The sequence below is a fragment of the Pristiophorus japonicus genome, chromosome 1 (genome assembly GCF_044704955.1).
Source record: "Pristiophorus japonicus isolate sPriJap1 chromosome 1, sPriJap1.hap1, whole genome shotgun sequence".
NCBI classification, from domain to species: Eukaryota; Metazoa; Chordata; class Chondrichthyes; family Pristiophoridae; genus Pristiophorus; species Pristiophorus japonicus.
Window position 1 is genome coordinate 485,516,907 of NC_091977.1, and position 15,221 is coordinate 485,532,127.

General features: G+C 54.7%; 1 protein-coding gene across 1 annotated transcript in view; it reads right to left on the minus strand.

Annotated features, from left to right (window-relative positions):
• The window catches only part of LOC139269186 (chymotrypsin-like elastase family member 2A), a 52,310-nt gene that overhangs the window by 27,546 nt on the left and 9,543 nt on the right, over window positions 1-15,221 (minus strand). Inside the window, exon 3 of the mRNA XM_070888313.1 lies at window positions 4,202-4,539. Coding sequence (XP_070744414.1) covers window positions 4,202-4,539 — 338 coding nt within the window. The remainder of the gene's footprint in view (window positions 1-4,201; window positions 4,540-15,221) is intronic.

Here is a 15,221-nt window from a genome sequence, read left to right on the forward strand (position 1 = left end):
CATTTAACTTAGCACAGACCTGGAATTGGACCTGACCTTTTTCTGGTTTGTGTGGCTCAGTAGCACTTTCTCTCAGATCTTAAAGCACAGTAACTTAAAAAAGCACTAATACTGATGATCGTAAACTTATGTAGTATGGTGTTGCAATGGTTTGAGACTTAATGGAACACTGTAATGCAACTTTGACTGAGTTTCCATGGAATTGGGGGTAAGTATGCAGCAGAAGCCAAGTGTTTCTTTAGTGTGGGAGAAACTTTAGAGGCCTTAAATTAGGGTATCCATGAACCCAATGCCTGACACCAATACTGTAGTGTAGTGGTAATGTTGCTGGACGAGTTATCCAGAGGACTGGACTAATAATCCAGAGAAGGTCTGGGTTATTTTGACTTTAGATTTTTGTGTAAAATGCGCGATATCAGCTCGGCTGTCCTGTTAAACACCTCTCCTGATTTCGGTGTCCATTGAAATCAATGGAAACGAAAATCAGGATTGATGTTTAATGATGGCCGAGCTGTTTTACACTATCACCTAAAGTCAAAATGACCCCACTGTGAGTTCAAATCCCACAATGGCAATTTGACAATTTGAATTGAGTTAAAAAAAAATCTAGAAATAAAAAACTGGTATCATTAAAAGTGACCATGAAGCTGTCGGATTATTGTAAAAACCCAATTACTAAAGTCCTTTAGGGAAGAAAACCTGCTTTCCTTACTCGGTCTGGCCTATATGTGACTCCAGTGGTTGACACACGAATGTGGTTGACTATTAACTGTCCTCTGAAGTGATCTGGCAAGGCATTCAGGAGTAGAAATTGCCCTTCGCCCAAAATGGGGCGCACTTACTGTTTTTTTAAGTTTACGGGACAAATTCAGCACTTTGTTTTTTTTTCTCCATGGTGTGGTGTTCCAGTCAAGTGTGGGTAGGAAGTGACCTCGCAGCGGATCTGCCGTCCCGATCAATCATCAGCGGCACGCTAACGCATTGCGACGTCTCTCCCCTTCAGTTAAAGGGGAGATCCTCTGTGAACTCTGCAGATATTTTAGTTAGGTCCACTGGGCCACCAGGGAAGGTTTTGGCCGGGCCAGCGACCTGGTACCCAAGAGGGGCTGCCAGGCTGCCTGTTGGAGGCCCGGCAGAACCCGGGGGCATAATTGTTGGGCCTACCTCGCAGTCAGCCAACAAAAGAAAATAACATGGTGGCCGCTACAGAGCGCCCTCCCCTTTAAGGGTGGCCATGCCGTCATTTTACACAGAGTGCACCGACAGCAAAAGTTGTCAGGGGCACGGCTAGTGGCGGGGTACCTCCTGAGGGGCAATTTCGGGGAAGGGGCAATTTCGGGAGGGCAAATTCGCGAGGGAATCCTCGTCAGTCAGAAAGGGGTTGGCACATGCATGCCGCGGCGGGAAAACGTGTGGAGCGGTCCCAGACACCGCTCCATTGCTGAGGTAGGGCAATTTCTAAAATGGCAGTCCCTCCATGGAGTGTCGGTGGCCATTCTGCCCCACCCCAAGGCCGCCGCTTTACGCCTTATCAGGTGGGGCAATTTTGGCCCCTCAGTGTATTAAACCGCTACCAATGTTTCACGAAGAAGTCCCACCACCACCTTCACAGAGCTATTAGGGATGGGCAATAAATGCTGGCCTCATCAGAAACACCCACATTTTGAGAATAAATTAACGAACAAGCAGATGCTAGCGGGGAAAATAGACATAAGATCCACTGTACTCCAGTCCAGCTCTCCGGGGTCAGAGACTTTGTCCTTTATGGTATATCTTAACTAACTCAAATATGCTACGAACTGATTCACAGGCCTCTGATATTCTCTATGTAGCAAACTTTGTCCCAATACTTTTTTAAAATTTGGTGCATTTCCACTTAATATTTGAAACTAATCCTGTTTATCAGTGTCACGCTCACCATATCTCCCTCTCCTTGTGCAATGAGAAAAACGGCACCTGTGTATAATGGAAAGCCTTGTAGCGAATTCTGATGTATCTGTATTATGAGTTAATCAATAGTTAGTTTTTTTGTTTCTTTTCCAATTTCTCCATCTGTCCTTCGGGCTCACAGTGAATTGTGGCTTCCATAAGTGACACCTGCCCAGACAGAGAGCACCAGATCACAGGACCAGTTTGGATGGATAATACCTTTCGGCACAATTGTTCTCATTCTTCCTGAATTCCAACTGTACCATCTTCCCATCTGATCAGACAGCGAGAACTTCAGTTTAACATCTCATCCATAGATCACAATCTCTGACAATGCAGCACTCTGCTGTTTATGCAGCACAGTCATGATAAGAACATAAGAAGAAATAGGAGCAGGAGTAGGTCATATGGCCCCTTGAGCCTGTTCCGCTATTTAATAAGATCATGGCTGATCTGATCATGGACTCAGCTCCACTTCCCTGCCCGCTCCCCATAACCCCTTATTCCCTTATCGTTCAAAAATCTGTCTATCTCCGCCTTTAATATATTCAATGACTCAGACTCCATAGCTTTCTGAGGCAGAGAATTCCATAGATTTACAACCCTCTGAGAGAAGAAATCTTTCCTCATGTCAGTTTTAAATGGGCAGCCCCTTATTCTAAGACTATGTCCTCTAGTGTTAGTTACCCCGATGAGTGGAAATATCCTCTCTGCATCCACCTTGTTGAGCCCCCTCATTATCTTATAAGTTTCAATAGACTTCTCATTCTTCTGAACTCCAATGCGTATAGACCCAACCTACTCAACCTATCCTCATAAGACAACCCCCTCATCTCAGGAATCAACCTAGTGAACCTTCTCTGAACAGCCTCCAATGCAAGTATATCCTTCCTTAAATACAGAGACAAAACTGTACGCAGTACTCCAGGTGTGGCCTCACCAATACCCTGTACAGTTGTAGCAGGACTTCTCTGCTTTTATAAGCCATTCCCCCTTGCAATAAAGGCCAACATTCCATTTTCCTTCCTGATTACTTGCTGTACCTGCATACTAACTTTTTGTGTTTCATGCACAAGGACCCCCGGGTCTCTCTGTACTGCAACACTTCACACTTTTTCTCTATTTGAATTATAATTTGCTTTTCTATTATTTCTGCCAAAGTGGATAACCTCACATTTTCCCACATTACACTCCATCTGCCAAATGTTTGCCCGCTCATTTAGTTTTTCTATACCTTTTGCAGATTTTTTGTGTCCTCTTCACAATTTGCTTTCCCACCCATCTTTGTATCATCAGCAAACTTGGCTACATTACACTCGGTCCCTTCATCCAAGTCATTAATATAGATTGTAAATAGTTGAGAATCCAGCACCGATCCCTGCGACACCCCACTAGTTACTGTTTGCCAACCGGAAAATGACCCATTTATCCTGACTCTCTGTTTCTGTTACTTAGCCAATCCTCTATCCATGCTAATATATTACCCCCAACCCCATGAGCTTTTATCTTGTGCAGTAACCTTTTATGTGGCACCTTATCGAATGCCTTCTGGAAATCCAAATACACCACATCCATTGGTTCCCCCTTATCCACCCTGTTCGTTACATCCTCAAAGAACTCCAGCAAATTTGTCAAACTTGATTTCCCTTTCATAAAACCATGCTAACTCTGCTTGATTGAATCAAGCTTTTCAAAATGTCCTGCTATTGCTTCCTTAATAATGGACTCCAACATTTTCCCAATGACAGATCTTAGGCTAATTGTTCTATAGTTTCCTGGTTTTTGTCTGCCTCCTTTTTTAAATAGGGGTGTTACATTTGCAGTTTTCCAATCTGCTGAGACCGTCCCAGAATCCAGGGAATTTTGGTAGATTACAACCAATGCATCCACTATCTCTGCAGTCACTTCTCTTAAGACCCTAGGATGTACGGCATCTGGTCCAGGGGACTTGCCTGCCTTTAGTCCCATTATTTTACCTAGTACTACTACTATTGTGTCTGCAATTACCATCGAATACCTCCACGAGGCCTTGTACTGTGAGTAAGAGCTGTGTGACTTCAGTCCATTTAATACGACTGCAAATTGAGAGGCAGCATGGCTGGCTGCCTTTTATATGCCCCTCACACCGGGGCAGGAAACCCCTGGACCTCCAACAGCAGCGCTCTCATATGGTACATCGTACATAGTTATATAGTGAATACAAAGAGTTTGCATACATGACATCATTCCCCCCAAAGTCTTTGATGTGGGTTGATTACAGGTTAAGGTGAACCAGAGCACTGCGCTCCCTGGTTGACCGTCTGAATGTTGCTTCTGGCCTGGATGAGTTGGTTGGGCCACTGCTGTCTTGCAGCACAACTGGTTTGGGCTGGACTGTTGTGGATGGTGGGATCATTCTCGTGGTTGGCAGCGAGGTCTGTTGTCGATTGGGTATGTGTTGGCGGGTCGCTGAAGGTGAGGTCCTCTTCCGGTGGTTCCTGGTTATCTGTGAATTGTAATTTGGTTTGGTCCAAATGTTTTCTGCCCATTTGACCATTAAGCAGTTTGACAACAAACACTCGATTCACCTCCTTGGCTAATAGAGTGCCGGTGACCCATTTGGGACCCTGACTGTGATTCAGCACAAACACAGGGTCATTTACAGTGATGTCACGTGATACAGCTGATATGGTATCTGTTTTGCTGATAACGCCTGGTTTCCACCTGATCAATGAGGTCAGGGTGTACTAAGGAGAGCCTGGTTTTGAATGCTTGTTTCATTAGTAATTCTGCAGGGGGAACCCCAGTAAGTGAGTGGGGTCGTGTCCTTTAGCTGAGCAGTACCTGGGACAGGTGGGTTTGTAAGGAGCCTTCCGTGACACATTTCAAGTTCTGCTTTATGGTTTGGAGTGCCTGCTCTGCTTGGCCGTTGGATGCGGGCTTGAACGGGGCAGATTTGACATGCTTGATGCCATTACGGATCATGAATTCATTGAATTCCGAGCTGGTGAAGCACGGACCATTGTCGCCGACAAAAATGTCGGATAAGCCGTGGGTGGCGAACATGGCCCTGAGGCTTTCAATGGTGGCTGAGGACGTGCTGGATGCCATTATTGCCATTATTCAATCCAGTTGGAGTAGGCGTCCACAACAACCAGGATCATCTTTCCCAGAAAGGGGCCCGCATAATCCACATGGATTCTGGACCATGGTTTTGAGGGCAAGGACCAGAGACTAAGTGGAGCCTCCCTGGGAGCATTGCTCAGTTGTGAGCATGTGTTACACTGGTGCACGCATGACTCCAAGTCCGAGTCAATGCCGGGCCACCAGATGTGGGACCTGGCGATAGCCTTCATCATGACTATGTCTGGGTGGGTGCTGTGTAGGTCACATATGAAGGTTTCTCTGCCTTTCTTTGGCAAGATAACGCGGTTGCCCCATAAGAGGCAATCTGAATGGATCGACATTTCGTCTTTACGACAATGAAACGGCTTGATCTTGTCTTGCTTGTCTCTAGGGACCGCTGACCAGCTCCCATTGAGGACTCAACTTTTTACAAGGGATAACAGAGGACTCTGGCTGGTCCAGGTCTTAATTTGGCGGGCCGTTACGGGTGACCCTTCGCTATCAAAGGTATCCATGGCCAGTAGCAGGTCTGCGGGCTGTGCCGTTTCCAGCCTGGTGGTGGGCAACGGTAGTCAGCTGAGAGCATCGGCGCAGTTTTCAGTGCCTGGCCTGTGACAGATCACATAGTCGTAGGCAGATAGTGTTAGTGCTCACCTTTGGATTCGAGACGAAGCATTGGTGTTTATGCCTTTGCTTTCTGAAAACAGTGCGATTTGGGGCTTATGGTCCATCTCTAACTCGAACCTGAATCCAAACAAATATTGGTGCACCTTTGTTACACCGTAAACACAGGCTAAAGCCTCCTTTTCAACCATGCTGTAGCCTCTTTCGGCCTTTGATAGGCTTCTGGACGCATATGCAACTGGTTGGAGCTTGCCCATTGCATTGACTTGCTGCAAAAAGACGACGCATCACATGCTAAAATTAGACGTTTACATGGGTCATATAATACCAGCAACTTATTCGAACACAGCAGGTTTCTGGCCTTCTCAAAGGCGGCCTCTTGATTTTTACCCCAATCCCAGTCGTCTCCCTTGCGTAACAGCTTGTGCAACGGTTCCAGCAAGGTGCTCAACCCTGGAAGAAAGTTACCGAAATAGTTGAGGAGTCCCAGGATCGACGCAGCTCCGTTACATTTCGTGGTGTGTGTGCATTCTTGATGGCCTCTGTCTTCGAGTCCATGGGTCTGATGCCGTCTGCCGCAATCTTCCTCCCCAGGAATTCTACCTCTGACGCCAGAAAGACACATTTGGATCATTTCAACCGGAATCCAACTCTGTTTAGTCGACTTAAAACTTCTTCCAGGTTGTGCAGGTGTTCGGAGGTGTCGCGGTCAGTGATGAGGATGTCGTCCTGAAATACGACGGTGTGTGGAACCGATTTCAACAAGCTCTCCATGTTCCTTTGGAATATGGCTGCAGCCGAGTAAATCCCGAACGGGCACCTGTAGTACACGAACAGTCCTTTATGCGTTTTAATGCATGTTACTTTTTTCGATGACTCAACCAGCTCTTGGGTCATGTAAGCGGAGGTTAGATCCAGCTTAGTGAATGCCTTTCCCCCTGCTAATGTCGTGAAAAGAGCATCGGCTTTGGGTAGTGGGTACTGGTCCTGTAATGAGACTCGGTTGATCGTTACTTTGTAGTTTTGTCGCAGATTCTGACTGTGCCATCGCTTTTAGTACTGGAACAATCGGGCTGGCCCAATGATTGAACTCCATTGGTGATATGATTCCCTTGCGTTGAAGTCTGTCCAATTCGATCTCCACTTTCTCCCTCATCAAGTAGGGGACCACTCGAGCCTTGTGATGAATGGGCCGTGCCTCGGGGACCAAGTGGATCTGTACTTTGGCGCCTGTGAAGTTGCCGATGCCTGGTTCAAATAAAGATGGGAACTTGCTCAGCACTTGAGAACAGGAAGCATTGTCCACTGACGATAATACTTTGACGTCTTCCCAGTTCCACCGAATCTTCCCCATCCAGCTTCTGCCAAGCAACGTTGGCCCATCGCCTGGTACAACCCACAGTGACAGCTCGTATGCCTCTCCATCATAGGATACTTTTAGGTTCGCACTGCCAATAACTGGTATCAGTTCCTTGGTGTAAGTGCGCAGCTTTATCTGAATCGGGCTCAGCTTGGGTCTTTGTGCTTTGTTGTTGCCCCACAGCCTTTCAAATGCCTTCTGGCTCATAATTGACTGACTCGCCCCCATGTCCAGCTCCATGGATACAGGAATGCCATTTAATTTGACTTTTATTATCATGGGAGGACTTTTTGTGGAGAGGGTGTGCACCCCGCACACTGCTCCCGCGGACTGAGTTGCCTCTCTAGCTTGTCCTTTATGATCCACGCTGGATCGGGACTCTTCTGCCGACTCCACTGCCACGTGATGAGTCGCAATACGTTTGCACATTCGCTGGAGGTGGCCTTTTGTTCTGCAGCTTTTGCACGCATAGTCTTTAAATCGACATTGATGGGCCCCATGATTACCCCCGCAACACCAGCATTGTGTTAATAATTTCGCATTTACTCACTTTGATGGCCTAGCAGCAGCAGGCATGTAGGCTCTGCTCTGTACAGTTCTTAATAGTTCAACAGTTCTTCCTGCAATCGGCGTTATTTTACGTACAGTACTTGCCAGTGAGCTCCGATTCTGGTAGGAAGTCATCTGTATGGTATCGCGAATTAGTTCAGTCAGCTCATCGTATGTCTTATCCTTGCCCTTTGTGGGTGCCAGCAAGTCCCTGAAGAGGGTGTAGACCTCGGGCCCACAACTAGTCAGCAGTATAACCTTGCGCTTCTCCGCCAATGTGTCCGTCTCCCTTGCCAGGTCGTTTGCCACGAAATATAGCTCGAGCCTTTCCATGAAGGCATCCCAATCATCACCCTCTGCAAAGTCTTTTAGTGTGCCAAAGGTAATCATCATCGCGTGAAAGTCTGTATTCTCGTCCCCAGTTATGTCTGCAATTACCATCGAATAACTCCACAAGTTCTTGTACTGTGAGTAAGAGCTGCGTGACTTCAGCCCATTTAATACGACTGCAAAGTGAGAGGCAGCATGGCTGGCTGCCTTTTATATGCCCCTCACATCGGGGCAGGAAACCCCTGGGCCTCCAACAGCAGCTCCCTCAGGTGGTACATCGTACATAGTTACATAGTGAACACAAAGAGTTTGCATACATGACAACCACATTAGTGATAGTGATTGTATTAAGTTCCTCCCTACCTATAACCCTTTGATTATCCACTATTGGGATGTTTTTAGTGCCTTTAGTGTGGGCTTTGAAACACAAATTATCTGAGTCAGGTCTCAGCCTATGCTCATTGGTAGCAATTTCACCTGTGCCTCAGAAGGTTATGGATTCAAACTCCACTCCACAGACAAGAGCACATAATTCAAGTGTGATATATTCACAGAGCACAGCACACACATGGCAGGCAGCTCTCTCGGAAGCCTCCGGAAATCTGACTGGTTCTGTTTATTATTAACCCTGCACTTGCAGTACACAATACGTCCACATCCACAGTGTGGAGCTACAAACATTACAAGCTTACAGACATTACACCAGGCTAGTACTGAGGGATATAAATTATGGATGCACCTATTTGTACTGCAAAAATGGCCACCATGCTCCACCCTTTGTCTATGATTGGTCCCCTTAGAGGATAGGCTTCACCCTGAAGTTTCACAGGAATGTGTAACTGGAACCGCCCATCCCAAGGTCTCATTGACTTTGCAAATTGTAGCTCGATCCACTTTGACTTCTTGAAGTGACAAAGGACAGAGCTCCCCAGAAGACAGCAAGGGCCAGCCAAAGTGCTTCACCCCAGTCCAAGTGCATGCCTCCTCCAGCAATAGTGCCTTACCCCAGTCCATCCCTCCCCCAACCAAAGTCCCGATCCCCAGCGCAAGTGCATCCCTCCCCCAGCCGAAGTGCCTTACCCCAGTCGAAGTGCATCACTCCCCCAGCCAAAGTTCTATACCCCAGCGAGAGTGCATCCTCCACCCCCCCGCACCCCCCCCCCCCCCCACCGCCACCCCAACCCCACCATATATGGGACAGGCATTGTGTACGGATTGTTAACATGTTTATTGGGTATGAAGTGAATAGTGACACTGTCGTGCCTCCTGGATATCATCCACTCCAACGATGTCCCTTTTAGGGGATTGGAAAAACGTGATCTGCCTTCTCTGAGTTCCCTCTCTCCCCTCCATAAGAACATAAGAACATAATAAATAGGAGCAGGAGTAGGCCATGTGGCCCATCGAGCCTGCTCCGTCATTTAATACGATCATGGCTGATCCGATCATGGACTCAGGTCCACTTCCCTGCCCGTTCCCCTTATTGGTTAAGAAACTGTCTATCTCTGTCTTAAATTTAGATTTAAGATCTCCACCCCCGCTCGCCACCCCCACCCCGTGTCTCTTCCCCTCCCACCCGTGTCTCTCCCCCACAGTCTCTCTCCCAGTCTTTCTCTCTCCCCAGCCTCTCTCTCCCCCAGCCTCTCTCTCTCCCCCAGCCTCTCTCTCTCCCCCAGCCTCTCTCTCTCCCAGTCTCTTTCTCTCTCCCCCAGCCTCTCTCTCTCTCTCCCGCAGTCTCTCTCTCTCCCCCAGTCTCTCTCTCCCCCAGTCTCTCACTCTCTCTCTCCCCCAGCCTCTCTCTCTCTCCCCCAGCTTCTCTCTCTCTCTCCCCCAGTCTCGGGGTGAGAAAGTGGGAGAGAGAGTCGGGGGAGAGAGTCGGGGGGAGCGAGTCAGGGGGAGAGAGTTGGGGGAGAGAGTCGGGGGGAGAGAGTCGGGGGAGAGAGTCAGGGGAGAGAGAGTCGGGGGGAGAGAGTCGGGGTGAGAGAGTGGGAGAGAGAGTCGGGGGAGAGAGTAGGGGGGGAGAGAGTCGAGGGGAGAGAGTCGGGGGGAGAGAGTCGGGGAGAGAGAGCCGGGGGGAGAGAGAGTCGAGGGGAGAGAGTCGGGGGGAGAGAGTCGGGGGGAGAGAGTCGGGGGGAGAGAGTCAGGGAGAGAGAGTCGGGGGATAGAGTCGGGGGGAGAGAGTGGGAGAGAGAGTCGGGGAGAGAGAGTTGGGGGGAGAGAGCCGGGGAGAGAGAGTCGGGGGGTAGAGTGTCGGGGGGAGAGAGTCGGGGGGAGAGAGCCGGGGGGAGAGAGTGGGAGAGAGAGTCGGGGGGAGAGAGTAGGGGGGAGAGAGTCGGGAGAGAGAGTCGGGGGGAGAGAGAGAGTCGGGGGGAGAGAGTCGAAGGGAGAGAGTCGGGGGGGGAGAGAGAGTTGGGGGGAGAGAGTCGCGGGGAGAGAGTCGGGGGGGAGAGAGTCGGGGGGAGAGAGTGGGAGAGAGAATCAGGGGAGAGAGTCAGTGGAGAGAGTGGGAGAGAGAGTCGGGGGGAGAGAGTGGGAGAGAGAGTCGGGGGGAGAGAGTCGAGGGGAGAGAGTCAGGGGGAGAGAGTCGGGGGGAGAGAGTCGAGGGGAGAGAGTCGGGGGGGAGAGAGTCGGGGGGGAGAGAGCTGGGGGGAGAGAGAGTCGGCGGGAAAGAGAGCCAGGGGAGAGAGTCGGGGGGAGAGAGTCGGGGGGGAGAGAGACTCTTGGGGAGAGAGTCAGGGGGGCAGAGAGTCGGGTGAGAGAGTCGGGGGAGAGAGTCGGGGGGAGAGAGTCGGGGGAGAGAGCCAGGGGGAGAGAGTCGGAGGGGAGAGAGTCGGGGGGAGAGAGTCGGGGGGAGAGAGAGTCGGGGGGAGAGAGAGTCGAGGGGAGAGAGAGTCGAGTGAGAGAGTCGACGGAGAGCGTCAGGGGGGCAGAGAGTCGAGGGGGAGAGAGTCGGGGGGAGAGCGAGTCGAGGGGAGAGTTCGAGGGAGAGAGTCAGGGGGCAGAGAGTCGGAGGGGAGAGAGTCGGGGGAGAGAGTCTGGGGGGAGAGAGAGTCGAGGGGAGAGAGTCGGGGGGAGAGAGTCGGGGGGAGAAAGTGGGGGGGAGAGAGTCAGGGAGAGAGAGTCGGGGGAGAGAGTCGGAGGGAGAGAGTGGGAGAGAGAGTCGGGGAGAGAGAGTTGGGGGGAGAGAGCCGGGGAGAGAGAGTCGGGGGAGAGAGTCGGGGGGTAGAGTGTCGGGGGGAGAGAGTCGAGGGGAGAGAGCCGGGGGGAGAGAGTGGGAGAGAGAGTCGGGGGGAGAGAGTCGGGGGGAGAGAGTCGGGAGAGAGAGTCGGGGGGAGAGAGTCGGGGGCAAGAGAGAGTAGGGGGAGGAGAGAGAGTCGGGGGGAGAGAGTCGGGGGGAGAGACGGGGGGAGAGAGTCGGGGGGGAGAGAGAGTCGGGGGGAGAGAGTCGGGGGGAGAGTCGGGGTGGAGAGTCGGGGGAGAGAGCCAGGGGGAGAGAATCGAGGTGGGAGAGAGAGTCGGGCAGAGAGAGTCGGGGGGGAGAGAGTCGGGGGGGAGAGTCGGTGGAGAGAATAGCGGGGGGAGAGAGTCGGGAGGAGAGAGAGGGTCGGGGGGGATAGAGCCGGAGGGAGAGAGTCAGGGGGGAGAGAGCCGGGGGGGAGAGAGTCGGGAGGGAGAGAGCCGGGGGGAGATAGAGTCGGGGGGGAGAGAGTCGGGGGGGAGGGAGCTGGGGGGAGAGAGAGTCGGCGGGAGAGAGAGCCGGGGGAGAGAGTCGGGGGGAGAGAGTCGGGGGGGAGAGAGACTCTTGGGGAGAGAGTCAGGGGGGCAGAGAGTCGGGTGAGAGAGTCGGGGGAGAGAGTCGGGGGGGTGAGTCGGGGGGAGAGAGTCGGGGGAGAGAGCCAGGGGGAGAGAGTCGGAGGGGAGAGAGTCGGGGGGAGAGAGTCGGGGGAGAGAGTCGGGGGGAGACAGAGTCGAGGGGAGAGAGAGTCGAGTGAGAGAGTCGACGGAGAGCGTCAGGGGGGCAGAGAGTCGAGGGGGAGAGAGTCGGGGGGAGAGCGAGTCGAGGGGAGAGTTCGAGGGAGAGAGTCAGGGGGCAGAGAGTCGGAGGGGAGAGAGTCGGGGGAGAGAGTCTGGGGGGAGAGAGAGTCGAGGGGAGAGAGTCGGGGGGAGAGAGTCGGGGGGAGAGAGTGGGGGGGAGAGAGTCAGGGAGAGAGAGTCGGGGGAGAGAGTCGGAGGGAGAGAGTGGGAGAGAGAGTCGGGGAGAGAGAGTTGGGGGGAGAGAGCCGGGGAGAGAGAGTTGGGGGAGAGAGTCGGGGGGTAGAGTGTCGGGGGGAGAGAGTCGGGGGGAGAGAGCCGGGGGGAGAGAGTGGGAGAGAGAGTCGGGGGGAGAGAGTCGGGGGGAGAGAGTCGGGAGAGAGAGTCGGGGGGAGAGAGTCGGGGGCAAGAGAGAGTAGGGGGAGGAGAGAGAGTCGGGGGGAGAGAGTCGGGGGGAGAGACGGGGGGAGAGAGTCGGGGGGGAGAGAGAGTCGGGGGGAGAGAGTCGGGGGGAGAGTCGGGGTGGAGAGTCGGGGGAGAGAGCCAGGGGGAGAGAATCGAGGTGGGAGAGAGAGTCGGGCAGAGAGAGTCGGGGGGGAGAGAGTCGGGGGGGGAGAGTCGGTGGAGAGAATAGCGGGGGGAGAGAGTCGGGAGGAGAGAGAGGGTCGGGGGGGATAGAGCCGGAGGGAGAGAGTCAGGGGGGAGAGAGCCGGGGGGGAGAGAGTCGGGAGGGAGAGAGCCGGGGGGAGATAGAGTCGGGGGGGAGAGAGTCGGGGGGGAATGAGCTGGGGGGAGAGAGAGTCGGCGGGAGAGAGAGCCGGGGGAGAGAGTCGGGGGGAGAGAGTCGGGGGGGAGAGAGACTCTTGGGGAAAGAGTCAGGGGGGCAGAGAGTCGGGTGAGAGAGTCGGGGGAGAGAGTCGGGGGGGTGAGTCGGGGGGAGAGAGTCGGGGGAGCGAGTCGGGGGGAGACAGAGTCGAGGGGAGAGAGAGTCGAGTGAGAGAGTCGACGGAGAGCGTCAGGGGGGCAGAGAGTCGAGGGGGAGAGAGTCGGGGGGAGAGTTTGAGGGAGAGAGTCAGGGGGCAGAGAGTCGGAGGGGAGAGAGTCGGGGGAGAGAGTATGGGGGGAGAGAGAGTCGAGGGGAGAGAGTCGGGGGGAGAGAGTCGGGGGGAGAGAGTGGGGGGGAGAGAGTCAGGGAGAGAGAGTCGGGGGAGAGAGTCGGAGGGAGAGAGTGGGAGAGAGAGTCGGGGAGAGAGAGTTGGGGGAGAGAGCCGGGGAGAGAGAGTCGGGGGAGAGAGTCGGGGGGTAGAGTGTCGGGGGGAGAGAGTCGGGGGGAGAGAGCCGGGGGGAGAGAGTGGGAGAGAGAGTCGGGGGGAGAGAGTCGGGGGGAGAGAGTCGGGAGAGAGAGTCGGGGGGAGAGAGTTGGGGGCAAGAGAGAGTAGGGGGGAGAGAGTCGGGGGGAGAGTCGGGGTGGAGAGTCGGGGGAGAGAGCCAGGGGGAGAGAATCGAGGTGGGAGAGAGAGTCGGGGAGAGAGAGTCGGGGGGGAGAGAGTCGGGGGGGGAGAGTCGGTGGAGAGAATAGCGGGGGGAGAGTGTCGGGAGGAGAGAGAGGGTCGGGGGGGAGAGAGCCGGAGGGAGAGAGTCAGGGGGGAGAGAGCCGGGGGGGAGAGAGTCGGGGGGGAGAGAGCCGGGGGGAGAGAGAGTCGGGGGGAGAGAGTCGGGGGGAGAGAGAGTAAGGGGGGAGAGAGAGTCGGGGGGAGATAGTCGGGAGGGAGAGAGCCGGGGGGAGAGAGAGTCAGGGGGGAGAGAGAGTCGGGGGGAGAGTGTCGGGGGGAGAGAGCCGGGGTGGAGAGAGACTCTTGGGGAGAGAGTCAGGGGGGGAGAGAGTCGGGGGAGAGAGCCAGGGGGAGAGAGTCGGGGTGGGAGAGAGAGTCGGGGAGAAAGAGTCGGGGAGAGAGAGTCAGCGGTGAGAGTCGGGGGGAGAGAGTCAGGGGGAGAGAGTCGGGGGAGAAAGTCGGGGGGAGAGCCAGGGGGAGAGAGTCGGGGGTAGAGAGTCGGGGGGGAGAGAGACTCTTGGGGAGAAAGTCAGGGGGGCAGAGAGTCGGGTGAGAGAGTCGGGGAGAGAGTCGGGGGGGTGAGTCGGGGGGAGAGAGTCGGGGGAGAGAGCCAGGGGGAGAGAGTCGGGATGGGAGAGAGAGTCAGGGAGAGAGAGTCGGGGAGAGAGAGTCGGGAGGGAGAGAGTCGGCGGGGAGAGTCGGGGGAGAGAATAGCGGGGGGAGAGAGTCGGGAGGAGAGAGTGGGTCGGGGGGAGAGAGCCGGGGGGAGAGAGTCGGGGGGAGAGAGCCGGGGGAGAGAGTCGTGGGGGAGAGAGTCGGAGGGGGGAGAGTCGGGGTGAGAGAGTCGGAGGGGGTGGGAGTCGGGCGGAGAGAGTCGGTGGGGAGAGAGCCGGGGGGAGAGAGTCAGGGGAGAGAGTCGGGGGGGCGAGAGCCGGGGGGAGAGAGTCGGGGGAGAGAGTCGGGGGGGAGAGTCGGGGGAGAGAATAGCGGGGGGAGATAGCCGGAGGGTGAGAGTCGGGGGAGAGAGTCGGGGGGAGAGAGTCGGGGGAGAGAGCCTGGGGGAGAGAGTCGGGTGTAGAGAGTCAGGGGGGCAGAGAGTCATGGGGGAGAAAGTCGGGGGGAGAGAGTCGGGGGAGAGTGTCGTGGGGAGAGAGAGTCGAGGGGAGAGAGAGTCGAGGGAGAGAGTCAGGGGGGCAGAGAGTCAGGGGGGAGAGAGTCGAGGGGAAAGCGAGTCGAGGGGAGACAGTCGAGGGAGAGAGTCAGTGGGGCAGAGAGTCGCGGGGGAGAGAGTCGGGGGAGAGAGTTGGGGGAAGAGAGTCCGGGGGGAGAAAGAGTCGGGGTAGAGAGTCGGGGGGCAGAGAGAGTCGGGGGGGGCGGGAGAGAGAGTCGGGGGGAGAGAGTCGGTGGGGAGAGTCGGGGGGAGAGAGTCAGGGGGGAGAGAGAGTCGGGGAGAGAGAGTCTGAGGGGAGAGATTCGTGGGGGGAGTCAGGGGAGAGAGTCGGGGGGGAGAGAGTCGGGGGGGATAGAGTCGGGGGAAGAAGTCGGGGGGGGAGGGAGTCAGGGGGAGAGAGCCGGGGGGAGAGAGCCGAGCTAGAGAGTCGGGGGAGAGAGTCGGTGGGGGGAGAGAGTCGGGGGGAGAGAGAGTCGGGGGAGAGTCGGGGGAGAGAATAGCGGGGGGAGATAGTCGGGGGGAGAGAGAGTTGGGGGAGAGAGTCGGGTGTGAGAAAGAGTCTTGGGGA